This window comes from Cyprinodon tularosa, unplaced genomic scaffold (genome assembly GCF_016077235.1).
Source record: "Cyprinodon tularosa strain WSP-4 unplaced genomic scaffold, ASM1607723v1 ctg6, whole genome shotgun sequence".
NCBI lineage: Eukaryota > Metazoa > Chordata > Actinopteri > Cyprinodontiformes > Cyprinodontidae > Cyprinodon > Cyprinodon tularosa.
The window spans coordinates 1,636,549-1,651,411 of record NW_024039340.1 but is presented as its reverse complement, the minus strand read 5'-3'; the positions used below and the strand labels follow the sequence as shown (position 1 = coordinate 1,651,411).

The window sequence follows — 14,863 nt, the reverse complement described above, 5'->3', positions numbered from 1 at the left end:
TGGCATTATAGGGTTAAAAAGAGCCTTAAAAAGCAGACAGAAATGTACTTTTTTACTATTAGTTGTTTTCTAAATAGCCCCAATTATCATCAAAGAAGATATTTAGGAGTACAAGTCTGTTAAAAGGACGTATTAATTCTGAGAATGACATAAGATTTCGATTGTTTTCCGCCTGAACCTTGCCTGTTTCACCTAACTGACTGTCAGTGACATAAATAGAAGAATAAAATAGATAACTGTGAACACTTGCAAAGACCTAAACCTCATCGATGATAGGTCCAAAGTTACACAATTGCCTTTTTAACATGAGCTTTACTAACAATTCAGCATTGAAAAAAAGCAAAAAAGCCTCTAATCTCTGAAGAAAAAAACACTAATGCATACTGTATGCACATAAAAAACATAATTTTTTTCTTCTATCTTTTTTTTATTTATCTTTATCTCTAGCTTTGCTTCATGCAGGTAACAAAATGTGAATAGTTTTGGTACATGTCCTCATAAGGATTAGTCCAAAAATTCTCCAAGCCCAGACTCTTAGCGGTTTAAAATTTTCTACAATCAATGAGCTTAGATGGAATGTTTGTTTTGTCAACCTCCTCATTAAGATGCCAAGCACTTTCATGATAACTGTCCTCAAGCTGTGCTGCAATATTATTTGACCTCCCATCAGTGTTTGCATGGCACAGTATAAAGGTTATTGCTTTACTCCTGTTTTGGGGTCTTTTCTGTTGTAAGAGTTCTTTAAGTCCTGCTGTTCACTTGTCCTGTGCAAACGCTGGATCACAGCTGGACACACAGAAAGCAGAAATCCGTAGTGTTCATAAAAACAGCCATGAAGCCATGTCTGTATGTTACCTCTGTCCTTTGTTGTTTGCTTTCTTTTGAAGTTCATTCTCCAAGGAATAAGCTGCCTGATTTTGTCCTCAAATTTTTTGTTTGCATTTTTCAATACACCTAAAGCCGAATTATTTCATATGGAAAATATTTTTGGGGGTCAATGTCTTTTTTTCTAAAGAGTGCTGCTTCATTTGCTCATGTGAAACAACTAATTTATTACCCATTCATGCTTTAAGCCATTATTATGGTAGAGAAGCTTGTTTTACATTTAATTATCTACTTTTTTTAAATATATGCAGAGATGATTGGACTCTATTCATGTTTTCTAATTACAAATCTTTACGTTTTAAGTTGTAAATCTTAAAACATGTCTTAATTTTAACTGTGGTCAAATTGGTTGCATCATCCACTGAGTTTGGACATGGGGCATGTGTGACCTTACATGTTTGACCTCCAGGCAAAGGTGATAACCTGGAAAGAGATCAACGCAGAGTACCAGGGGCTGGTGAAACGCTCTGAACAGCTTCTATCGTCCATGCAAAAGAAGAAGAGGGAAGAGGAAGAGACAGAAAGACTGAAACACATCGAGCAGGAGATGGAGAAAGAGAGGAGGAGGAGGGAGGAGGAAGAGCAGAGACGTAGACAGGAGGAAGAGGACAGGAGACTGTGAGTGGAAAGTATTCAAATCTAACTGCTGATGTGTTTTATAAGTTATGCAATGTATTTGGTTACTTTAATTTGTTTCCTTCTCTTTAATGAGAATTTTTTTTTACATTTTAGCAAAGCAGAGATGGAAGCAAAAAGAAAGCAGGAAGAGGAAGAACGAAAAAAGAGAAAGGAAGAGGAGAAAGTTATTCAGGTTTGGAACTAAAACCATGTGATTTTTTTTTTCTGTTATCCAAGTTGTGAAGCAAATGTGTGCAAAAATGACTGCTGAAATTAATTTAGAAAGTTGACTAATAAATCTCCCTAATCCCCTTGTCAGATTTGATCTATTGGTAGTCAGATAATTGGCCCGTCCTGCATGATAATGAGTAAAAAATGAATGAAAGAAACTAGATGAGTTGAAAATCCTACAATAAAGAATTATGTTTGGTTTATCATAGAACCACTTTTTTGCATTTAGATATCAAACAAAAAAAATATCTTCTGGTAAATACTTGGTAGTTTTGCTGCATTTCTCTTTCGGTGCTGCACTGTTTGCATAAAGCTTAGTGTTCTCTAATAAAGGAAAAATATGCTGCAGCCAGGAAGGAAAATAGAAAATATACACTCACCGGCCACTTTATTAGGTACCCCATGCTAGTAACGGGTTGGACCCCCTTTTGCCTTCAGAACTGCCTCAATTCTTCAAGGCATAGATTCAACAAGGTGCTGGAAGCATTCCTCAGGGAGTTTGGTCCATATTGACATGATGGCATCACACAGTTGCCGCAGATTTGTCGGCTGCACATCCATGATGCGAATCTCCCGTTCCACCACATCCCAAAGATGCTCTATTGGATTGAGATCTGGTGACTGTGGAGGCCATTTGAGTACAGTGAACTCATTGTCATGTTCAAGAAACCAGTTTGAGATGATTCCAGCTTTATGACATGGCGCATTATCCTGCTGAAAGTAGCCATCAGAAGTTGGGTACATTGTGGTCATAAAGGGATGGACATGGTCAGCAACAATACTCAGGTAGGCTGTGGCGTTGCAACGATGCTCAATTGGTACCAAGGGGCCCAAAGAGTGCCAAGAAAATATTCCCCACACCATGACACCACCACCACCAGCAGCCTAAACCGTTGATACAAGGCAGGATGGATCCATGCTTTCATGTTGTAGACGCCAAATTCTGACCCTACCATCCGAATGTCGCAGCAGAAATCGAGACTCATCAGACCAGGCAACGTTTTTCCAATCTTCTATTGTCCAATTTCGATGACCTTATGCAAATTGTAGCCTCAGTTTCCTGTTCTTAGCTGAAAGGAGTGGCACCCGGTGTGGTCTTCTGCTGCTGTAGCCCATCTGCCTCAAAGTTCGATGTACTGTGTGTTCAGAGATGCTCTTCTGCCCACCTTGGTTGTAACGGGTGGTTATTTGAGTCACTGTTGCCCTTCTATCAGCTCAAACCAGTCTGGCCATTCTTCTCTGACCTCTGGCATCAACAAGGCATTTCCGCCCACAGAACTGCCGCTCACTGGATGTTTTTTTTCTTTTTCGGACCATTCTCTGTAAACCCTAGAGATGGTTGTGTGTGAAAATCCCAGTAGATCAGCAGTTTCTGAAATACTCAGACCAGCCCTTCTGGCACCAACAATCATGCCACGTTCAAAGTCACTCAAATCACCTTTCTTCCCCATACTGATGCTCGCTTTGAACTGCAGGAGATTGTCTTGACCATGTCTACATGCCTAAATGCACTGAGTTGCCGCCATGTGATTGGCTGCTTAGAAGTTAAGTGTTAACGAGCAGTTGGACAGGTGTACCTAATAAAGTGGCCGGTGAGTGTAGTTTTGTTTGGCAGCCTAAGATGGCTTTTCCTTTGTCTACATGCTGTCAGGGAAATTTTGTTCCTTAAAAAGCAAAGATTTCCTCCATGCAAACCAATGTGCAGCCCCTTTCCTTTTTTAAACACTCACTCTTTAGCAACTTATTCAAACATCTAGAGTTGATACAGCTCCTTTGTTCTGACTCTGGCTTCATCATCACATCAACATAAGGGAAAATAACAAAAAAGGTTCAAAGTAGCATTGATATATTTGACGGGGGGTAGCTAACGTAGGTTATATATCAAATCTGTTTTGTGGTCTTTGTGTTAACAGGCAGAAGTGGAAGCACAGTTGGCTCTGGAGCGCGAGGAGCAGGTCCAGCGTTCTGCCGTATTAGAACAGGAGAGAAGAGACAGGGAGTTAGCCATGAGAATCGCTCAAAGTGAGGCTGAACTCATCAGTGAAGAGGGCCAGCTGGATGCCGCCCTGCGCAGGTAATGGTTAAATGGGGTCTGTGCATGGTGCAGAGTACATGAACCTTTGTTTACACAGTGAATATGCAGTGCCGGCCCATGCTGACCAGGGCATGCATAAGTAACTGACCTGTTCCCTTTTTTGTTTCCAGTGATGACTTCTATTTAGGTCTTCCTATTTCTTCATCCTCAGCCAGAGTCATGTAAGATACCTGAAACAGGTGTAACTAACACCAGTCATAGATGTCCACTTACTTCTAGACTCCTCTAATCCCTGCTGTAGCATTTATCTGCTACTTGAAATAAATACAAGAGTAAACTGCCACAGTAAAAAGAGTAATTTTTGATTGTTAAAGTCGTAGGGAAAGCATTTTTAAATGTCAAATTATTCTGGCTTAAACATGTATATTTGTACTCTTTATCAGACGATATTGTCCCAAAATTTAGGGACAGTATCGTCTGATTTCTTTTTTTTTTAAATCCTGTCTTAAAATATCTGTTTGTTTGTTTTTTTTTTTGTTAATTCATGCAGGCCAGTTAGTTATATGTCAGCCTGAACACCTAAATTCGGCCAATCATAAATCAACGGTCATCTGTCAATCAGTTTTTTTCTGTCATAGCATCTTAATTCATATTTCGCAGCTAATGTACGCAACGGTTGAATTAAGAATCATTTCCTTTCCCATTAAGTTCCGTCCCAGTGTTCACGGGGATGGACGTCTGTGTCTTCTGCAGGCGTAGAGCTAACAGAACTGGCAGTGTTGCGAGGCAAGGGCTCAAACATGTACGGCTGGAAGCCTTCTACACCAAACCAAGCTTCTGCCGCCCTGGCGTCCTCTTCCACAGCATCTTCCTCCCTGCTTTCCTCCTCTAAATAAAAAATGGATGACGGAGGAGACTCATCCACGACCTCCTACACTAAACTCTCCTCCTCTTGCATGTTTCCACTGTCCATAGCGTTCCTTGACAGTGTCGTTTGCTAAGTCACCAATTTAGTGCTACTTGGTCCAAATGGCATTTCCCATTGGTAACCTACTAGCACTAAGTTGCTACCTGGTTAGCAAGATGCTTCCAGCAAACCGGCCACAACCAAAAAGCTTGCAAACCTTCCGTCTCAAGAACCCCTCCCTCTTGATAAACAACCAATCACATTTACTTTGTACAGTCGTGTAAAGTCGTGCACCACTCAGGAGAATTCAGAAATGCAACAGTCTGAACAGCCATTTCCCTACGACTTTAAGACAAAGTTGTTGAGGTTATTAAAAATAATTGTATTAATGATTCTATGGTGATTTTTTTTTCTTATGCTCAAATGTTGTCATATCTAATTTTAAGATGGGTGAAAATGAAATCCGAATACATAAGATCCTATTGTCTCTCTAATTGAACTGATTTTTTGAAATCACGGTGAGGTGGTAAAAGAGTGCCTTCAAGCTTTCTTGGACTTTCCAGTCAATAGATCCACTTCCAAAATCAAAAATTTACTGTGGTAATTACTGCTTTACTCACCTCTGTCTGTATTAGTAGGTGTAAAACACTTAGCTTCTTCACAGCCCCAAGACTCAGCCTAGTGTGCTTATCTAGATCATATAGATTACAGGGGGGGGCTATAAATTCAAAATAGACGTATACCAAAAACCAATCCAACGTATAGTTAGCAAAGTTTTGACACCAGTATATTTACATGAAGACATTTGAAAACACTTTATTAAAATAAAAACATAATTTCATCTACAGGTTTATTTTTTGTACATAAATCTTGCCCTTCTGAGGCTTTGTAAAGGCAAATCTGTGTTTTGTATGGTCCAATATGGTATCACAAATCTAAAAAACTAATGTACCAGTTTAATAATGGAGAAGCCATTAGTCAGCTTCATATTTTTTTTAATATAAACCTATAGTTGCTCTTATTTAAGAGCAACTATGTAAATGATCAAACATCTAGAAAGAGTACACTATACTACATTATTTTCACTTTGAATCCCAGATTGTTCGTTCTTCTTTCCTTTTCTAAAAAGTGCTTTAAATCAGTTCTACCTGTCTTTATCCATGCTGGGTCAGATCCTGACGTTTGGAAAAGGAGGCAGGGAAAGCAGAAAAAAGCTTTAGCTTTGCTGCATGCAGTTAGCCAACTCTTGTACCTAAACCTAGCCTTGCGAGATCATCCTGATCTCGCAAGCTTTCAAGGTTTCACTCGCAGATCAGTCTGGAGACTCTCCGTTAAAGAAAATTTGGAGCCGTTCACCAAAACGAACATCCAATCAGCGTTGGTTTTGAGGCGGGTTGAGGTGTGACGCAACGAGAAGCGCGACAGTTCAGTCTAAAGAACATGGCGGCTTCAGCCGATGAAACTAGCAAGTTTTATCGGAATTACAGAGTATTTCTTCACTGAAAGAAGAGCAAAACACTGCTCTGGAGGCTTTTCTCAGAGGAAAAGATGTTTTTGCTCTTCTCCCGACTGGTTTCGGCAAGAGTAGCCTGGCTTGTGGTTGTGTTTTCGTCGCCGCTCAGTTAGTACGTCATATGATTGATCTGATTGGTTTATTTGGCCCGTCTATCACCAACATAGGCCAATCAGCTAACCAGTATTTTCGCCCCTTCCCAAAATTACTTCAACAGAAGGTTTTCAGATGGATATGCAGAGCAAATCCATCTGGCGGAGTCAGGTTAACCTAAACCAGGTTCTGGAAAAAGACAGCATGTACCGTCTCCATCTGTCTTTGGCTGCTGATTAATTTAAATTTGCGGCTGATCAGGTCCAAACAGTTTCACTTCCAGCTTCTCTTGCTAAGTTTGCTTTAAGGGACTTCACTTCCGTGACTCGTCCTCTTTATCCGCCGCACTACAACTATGACGACAGTTCCTGTCAGCTCAGGGTGCAGCTCTCCTGCGCCCCAAGACGTCCTATACTTCTGTATTGCAGAGGAGCTACTGCGCATATAAAAACTTTTAATGAAAGCTATAGCCAAAGATTTTTATGCCCCAGGGTGGAAAAACGTCACCAATCTGACGACAAACGAAACAGCTTTACTTGTCATTAAAGATTAAATATTTGTTTTGCACATCTAAAAATATATTAATATTTTTGGAAATATTTTAATTGTATAATTTCATTTTTATTTGTTTTTTTTTATGTCTTATTCAAGGTCATTGGGTGGATGGGGTGGCGCCCGCTATTGACCAGCTGCCTCTTATAGATCATCTTTAATTATTAGGTTCATGTTTTTGGTTGAATTATAAATTAAAAGTAGTTTTAAACCCATTTAAAAAATTAGATGTAATTTTCCTTCCCATTTATGATTTGAACACAATTTCAATAAATTAAACTGAATTAAATTGCATTGAATTGAACTGAATGGTGCTGCTTTGTTCATCTGAGAGGTTTGTTGATCCACTTGTTTCATTAAACCATTTATCATTACATCTCTGCTGCAATTCCAAACTGGACTAACGGGAGAGTTTTTTCCTAGTATTGGAATAAAGGCAGGATGCTATTCCAGGTTTTGGAAGTTTCTACTCGTTCAGACTCAGGTGCTTCATAGCTAGTCTGCATATTCCTCCAGGGATCTCAATTCTGTTTGACCTCATGTCTCAGCACAGGAAAGAAGGGGTAACAAAGGGAGAACCGGGAAAGATAAAATATTCCTGACCATAGTGGAGCTTTATTTAAGGGTGTAACATTAAATGCTGAATTTCCTTAAAAATTTAGGGTTTATTATGATTGAAAAGGAAAAGAAACAAATAAATTAGTTTTATGTTAAGGACTGAAGTGTCTAAAAAAAAGACTCATTAAAAGTGAAAAAAAATTATGAAATTGACCCATTTTGGGTCTACTGTAAGTGTCAAAAGCACAATAAAATGTTAAGTCTGTAAGGGAATAAATGCAAAGTGGTTTTGCTATTCATCTGAGCTTTGAAGAAAACAGATATTGTGTTTATTATAGTTAAATCTGTGTAGCATGTGTAAAGAGGAGAGCTTTGGTGCAGTACAAGTATACAGACTTGTCTTTAAGATCAGCTGATGAACTCTGAGAGGCCTCCTGTTTTCCTGTTAACCTGCTGCAGGAGCCAAAAGCTGACCGTTGCCTCGGCTTCTTCTTACATGTTTATCAAGGCTTTTCAGATTTACAACCTTTGCACACCGGCACATGTCACAAACAGAATGATAAGGATCCTGAACTCATTTTACCTCTCCAGTCAGTAAGAATTCTAAAAGATAATCTAATGATTCATAGATTAACAGCTCCCTTATCCAGGGATACTATGCTGACTGTAATTAGGAGAGGCAAGTCCCTTCTTTCCTCATATAGAATTAGCTGGATCAACTCAGCAGGAGGGAAGGAGACAAAACTCAATCTGTTAGGTAGCTGAAATGACATCTGTTACTATCAGTCTGTTTTATTTAAAAGCAAAAGCATGCTTTCCTTCTTCTCTATTCTTCAAAATCAAATCAATGATACAAAAGATACGAAAAGATTCAATGTTTTCTAAAATTTCTCTTAATTGCAGGTTTGAATCATTCCATATCTGCTGTCTGAATCTCACCAGATTATCTCTGATCCTGTTGGGTTTGCTTCATAAAATTTGACCCCGTCCTGAAATTCAAATGCAAAATCAGCTTTTAAATTCTGGAAACATTCCCCCCTATCACCACGGCTCTCCGCTTCCCAAATCACCTGTTTGCATCTGCAGGTTCTGCTTCGCCTTTCTCATCCAACTTTATCTGTTCCTAACCATAGAGGTCCTCAGGTGCAGGCCACCAAAGCTGCTGCTGGTGTGAAAAAGTATGATCTCAGCAAGTGGAAGTATGCTGAGCTGCGAGATGTCATCAACACTTCCTGTGGTGAGAAAATCCTTAATCCTATTTCAGCACCTAGTTTGCTTGTATGTGCGTTAAATCCTTTATTACAAGATGATATAGCTGTGAAAGCTGCTAGTACAGCCTACCTTTCTTCTGTTTTCCCCAATTTATTACTAATTTATGTAATATATAGTTCCAATATTTTGGCACTAAATGGAATTAAAACCACTGTGTTGTACCTTATACATCCAGGCTTTCCATCTGTGCAGTGCGAGGAAGTATTAGGGCATTACTGAGACTTTTATCGTTTAACTACAAGAATAAGACATTATATTAAGAGAAAAAGTCAAAATACTACAGAAATAAAGTCTTTATTTAAACAGAAATCTATATTACTAGAATAAAGTTATAGTGATATGAGAATAACGTCAAAATATGATATGACAAAAATTTAATTTTAATAGGACCAACGCTCCAACAGAGTGTTCAACCAAACTCTGTTTTTTTGTTAGGTTACATTAACGTTGGCTACATCTTCAATCTTGTAATTCTATTTCATTATTCTTTTCATTTTGCAGCTTTATTGTTGTAATTTTTTAATTATATCATTGCAGACCTGATATGTAGACTATTTTTTTCGCGATATAAAATAACTTTTTCTTTTGCTATGTCTCCAATACTTCATCATAGTTTGAAGCCATCGGGTTTTAATTGTTTTTTTTTTTTTTTTTTGGAGTTGCCAAAGTGTGTTTTAGAAGTCTTGGGGTCCAGCTGTGAACATGATATCTAAAAAAGTAAAGTTTAGCATTTTTTCACATCTGCAGAGAGGAAATGTTCTTTTTCTGATCCATCTCAGCCAAACTGAAGCTTCTCTATTATTACTTCTCCAAACTTTACTGATAATTATTATTTCTTGGCTTTTTGAGAACATTTGAAAATAAGCTATGATGGTTTCACTGATATTACATGAGGATCTCATCAGGAATCTAACAGATGCTATGTTATTATGAATTAATTTGAATGTATTTTAGTTGGTTCTCATGTTGTCATCATCTTTTGGTTACACTGAGAGAAATCCAAATGCCATCATTTCTCAGTTAACTTCATATTTTGGCAATTTTGTTGCTCTTAGACGTCCAGCAGTGAAACCAGTTGGACGCGTAATGAAAAGATGTGAGTGGGTACAAACATTTAATCTAATGCTCAGCAAGAAACCAAATCATGAAGAATTGGTTTGGGTGTGATTATATTTTAACTTTAACACAAAAAATCATGACTTTAGAAACTAATATTTAAACTGTTAAAGAATCTCTCCACAATATTAAAAGTTTAAAAAGTTTTTAAGAGTGTAGATTGATGACTGCCGAAGGTAATAAATAATCTCCGAATCGTCTTTCGGACTAAGTACTTAGAAATTCCCCACTGTTGGAGTTGGTTGGTTGATTGATTGATTGATTGTTTGAATTTTTTACTTTTAAAGACATTGACCTGCTGGCAGCCTGCAGAGAGGAATTTCACCGTCGTCTGAAGGTTTACCATGCCTGGAAGTCCAAGAACAAGAAACAGAATGACGACGGGAGTGACATGAGGGCTCCTAAATCCATCACTGACTATGGTTTGTATTTTATTGTTCCTGTCATCCAGTTGACCTGATTTTATATATATTAATACTCTTGTCGATTGAATGAAGAAACGCGTCCATATTGTAAACCAAGTCAGCTGTCATACAGGCTTGTTTCTCTGCATACTAGGGATGGAACGGTTTATGAAAACCGTCCGAACCGTTCGGTTCGACTGTCTCGTTTCGTTTTGCGTGTGTTGCGTTCGGTTCATGCGCTGCTCCTTTTTCTCATAGGCGAAGCGTGTACACTCCAGAGCAGAAGGTGGCGGTACTGCGACCAAAGCCAACCACCAGTAGTAAACAAGAAGAAGACGAAGCGAAGCAGCGTAGCCGGGTGTAGCAGAAAAAACTCTGTTGTTGTGGAGAATTGTGTGGGTATGGCGAGTGGGAAAGAACAGGAGTTGGAAGACGCGCCAGCAGCACTTTATAGGTCTGCTGTATGGGACCGCTTTGCATTTAGAGTGACCTACGATGACGGCTGAAACAAAGTTGTGGATAAAAGTGCAACAGTGTGCAAGCATTGTGCAACACGTTTTGTTAATGCTAACAGCAACATGTCATGCTAACCCCGAAATCCCTCATACTCCGTCAGCGCTCAGTCCCGCTGCGCTCCAGACCGCCTGCGCAAAGCAAAGCCTACAGCCTCCGCTGTGGCTCCCGTCCGCTCTGAGGTCCTTGGAGATCGTAGAGGGCATGCGCGAGATGATTAAATTAAAAGCAGCAAAACATGCAGAAATTATCCAGGGTTCCCGCGGATCATTAAAAATAATTACAATTCACTAATTTTTTTTTTTTTTTCATTAATTTCATAAATTTTTATGGGATTTCGGGCTAACAATCAGCATATACCGAACCGAAAACCGTGACCACGAAACCGTGAACCGAACCGTGTATTTTGTGAACCGTTCCACCCCTACTGCATACACAGCAGGCTATGTTGTAATGTCTTATTTGCACTTTAGACACTTGCAGTAGGAACACGTTCAAGTAGAGAGTCATGATTTTATGTATCACTGAGTTTGATGGAAAAACTGAGAACTTAACCCTCAACCATGTTCAACACTGACTGCAGGATTATTTTCTCTAATGTTAGATTGGAAATACATAACTGCTGATAATGGAGTCTTCAATCTAAAATAAAACATCTCACTGATGCAGTACAATCTTAGAATGAAAATCTGAATGGCTTCAGGTTGGGTCACACAGGTTTTCTTTTATAGGTTTTATAGGTTGAGTATTTATTTGTGGAGTGGCAGTGCAGAGTAGCGTTGTACGAACACAGCATGGCACGGTGCTTAGTGATCAAGTTTAGACTGGTCAAAGGATTACACACCCTACTGATCACTGATCTTTACTATTGACATAATTAGAAATAATTTGATTATTCTGTATATTAAACAACATATTGAGCACAATGAACATTTCTGATAGTTTAGCAATCTTCAGATATTCAATTGTAAAGCTATGAAATACTGTTTATAAACAGAAAATCCTCAGTGTCAATAAATAACTTATAAAAACGGAAATATCAAAGTGAAATGATCTTCAGATTTCCAACAAGAAACCTTTCTACAAAGTGGACAGTTTTTATCAGAGCCAGTCCAGGGGACCCGGTTTATAGTGAGGGGTCGGCTTCTTTTATACAGTCCCCTGCAAGTGAATATATAAGAAACATCAAAAACATTCCTCATATAGTCAGTGGAAATCTATTATATCAGATGACAACTTTTTACACTTAATACTGTTTAATAATATTTTAAATATTTGACTTTGTTACAGAGTTATAATGATAATAGACAGTTTTATTATAGTTACTTTATACTTTTTTCTGGCTGTAGTGCAGTGCTGGGCTGAATGTCGGAGCTGAAGTAAAAAAACAATAAGGTTTCATAATTTATCTCCTCAGCGTCATTTACTTTGGTGGACAGAGGAGCAAAATGATTTCTAGTCAGTGATTCAGTTAGTGGGTTTTATCATATGAAAGATTCCAAATGAACAAAAAAATAAAAAAAAAAACACGGATGAAATTAGGCTGAAATTATTCATAAGTTTGGCAGCACTACGTTAAAGTGCTTTGCATTCTAGCCAGAATGCGTAAGAAAAGAAGCAGGTATCTGTTAAGACAATAATTAAGAATAAGTGTGTTATAAAAAAAAAGGTAAGTTCTCCTTGCAGAAGGTGCGCTACGAAATTAGAGGAGGAAATAATTTGCTCAAGAAAACATTAATTATCACAACACCGGTGCAGCGGATGAAAGATGAGGCTCTCGTTTTGAGTTCGGCAGTGTTTACAGGGTTCCCGCGGGTCCTTAAAAAGTCTTAAAAGGCATTGAATTCTTCAAAAAAAAACTAAGGCCTTAATTGGTATTAAAATGTCTTAAATCAGTCTTTCTTAGGTCTTGATTTTTAAAACATCATAAATAGGATTATTTTTATTATGATTTATTTTGTAATCTTAATAAAACGTTAAAATGTACCTTTTTTTTTTTCTTTGAAAAAATAACGGCCATTATTGGTTCCGTCCCGATAGCGGAACCAATAAAAGCGTTGTTGCGGCCGGGGAACATTTGGGAGATGCGCCATTAACTTTTTGTCTGGAAAATATGAGCAAGTGTAAAAGTAACCAAAATTGTCTCCAGCCAAGAGTTTTCTCCATGGCTAAAACCAGGGAACATACATGAGGCTCAGTGGATTTTGTTTAAGAAGTCATTCAAGCTCAGAACGATGGGAATTAAGGCAGTGGAGTCGCACATGCGAAGCACGAAACACAAAGCGTCAAAATGGAGTTACGGAGAAACAGCCGGTATTTCTCAGTTTAGTTCCACCCTTGTCTCTGCAGCGCCTCCACTTATCACCAAATCAAACATACTAAGAAAACCATACAAAGAAAAATAGCTGCAAAAAAGACTTAGCACTGGTTATGTTGTGGCTTTAAACTGATTTGTTTTGTTCCCTGCTAAAACAAAGTTTGTGAATTCAGTTAAATAATTCTCAAATATATCTGTCATTTGTGTGTTTTTAGCTTTCTTCCTGTATGGGAAGCTTTTCAAAATTTGAAACATTAGTGCAGTGGTTTATGTTAAAATAAACCTTTGGGTTAAGTTGTCGCAAGCAGGTTTTTCTTTTGTTTCTTGTGAATTTGGTCTTAAATTTTTATTTAAAGTGGCATTAAAAAGTCCTAAAAGTCTTGAATTTAACTTGCCTTATGCTGTAGGCAGAGATGTGAAGTAACGAAGTACAAATACTTCGTTACTGTACTCAAGTAGATTTTTCTGATATTTTTACTTTACTTTACTACTTATTTTTATGGCGACTTTTTACTTCTACTCCTTACATTTTTACACAAATATCTGTACTTTCTACTCCTTACATTTTTAAAAATTGTCTCGTTACTTTAGTTTTGAATCATTTCAATGGAGTTACCGTTATTATTTTTCACGTCATCAATACCAAATTCAATCTAATTGGATGGGAATCTACGTTGCATTTGACGCACCACTACAAGATGAATCAACAGATTCGGCGGTATTCATTGGCGGCAAATCATTGCAGCTTGGTGGCGGTGGCGTTAGCATAGTAGCATGGACGACGAGATGATTGAAAATGAACACAACGGAGATCTAGTCCTATTGGCAGACATCCATTTAAAATGTAGGCAACGGCATGAAAAAAGTGGTTTCTACTTTTACTTTTATACTTTAAGTAAATTTACAAGCCTGTACTTTGTTACTTTTACTTGAGTAAAGAAGTTTAATCAGTACTTCCACTTTTACCAGAGTATTTTTTAACACAAGTATCTGTACTTTTACTCAAGTACGGAAAGTGAGTACTTTTGCCATCTCTGGCTGTAGGAACCCTGGTTTAGTCATGTCGGCTGTGCGCCGTCATTTGGATAATATTTTCTCATCGCCAGAATCAAAAGTAGCAGAACTTTGTTTGGGTTTTGTGTGGATGGATTGTTAGTTCTTAATTCGCTTTCTTTTTCCATATTAAACGCAGCACAGGAAAGTTTTTATGTACAAAGCTGAAGTGAGTGAATAATCGTTAACTAGTATTAATACTTTTATTGTCTTAGGCCCCTGTCACACCTTGACGATTTAGACCAGCGTATGCCTGACGTATAAAAAATGCGGCAAAAATGCTGGCATATGTTGGATGAATTATGGGTCAGTTTTGTATAAGTTATGAACACGCTAAATCACGCTGAAACACGCTGGCACACCAACATATAGCAAGTACGTCAAGAAAGTTTGAGCAAGCTCAAAATTTCCCGACGTATGCCAGCATATGCTCATAAGTGGGGCATAAGTTAGAGATCAATTGTCTGATCATTGACATACATTAAGTGTAAGTTACTCATAAGTCGTGGCGTCTAGCTTATCCAGAACCTATGAGTAACTTTTGCAGATCTTATGCGTGACTTATCAAGAACTTCTCTCCAACACATATCAACGTATTTTACGTGTTCCAGACGAGCGCTGAACGTGTTTTTATCTTAGAGCTATAGTATAATGGCGTATTGGCAGCGTTTTGGTATAAAAAGGGGGGAAACTGTAAGTTCTCCTGCAGACTGCATCGCCATCATAGGGTGAGCGTGAAGGTGAGTGTGATGGATCCTCCCTGCATTCGCGCCCACGACCAACAAACCTCCCAGCA

At 38.3% G+C, this 14,863-nt stretch overlaps 1 protein-coding gene across 1 annotated transcript in view; it reads left to right on the top strand.

The window, feature by feature from the left end:
• The window catches only part of myo6b (myosin VIb), an 80,815-nt gene that overhangs the window by 57,649 nt on the left and 8,303 nt on the right, over nt 1-14,863 (top strand). Inside the window, exons 26-31 of the mRNA XM_038307050.1 lie at nt 1,295-1,503; nt 1,618-1,696; nt 3,648-3,808; nt 3,940-3,990; nt 8,526-8,629; nt 10,068-10,202. Coding sequence (XP_038162978.1) covers nt 1,295-1,503; nt 1,618-1,696; nt 3,648-3,808; nt 3,940-3,990; nt 8,526-8,629; nt 10,068-10,202 — 739 coding nt within the window. The remainder of the gene's footprint in view (nt 1-1,294; nt 1,504-1,617; nt 1,697-3,647; nt 3,809-3,939; nt 3,991-8,525; nt 8,630-10,067; nt 10,203-14,863) is intronic.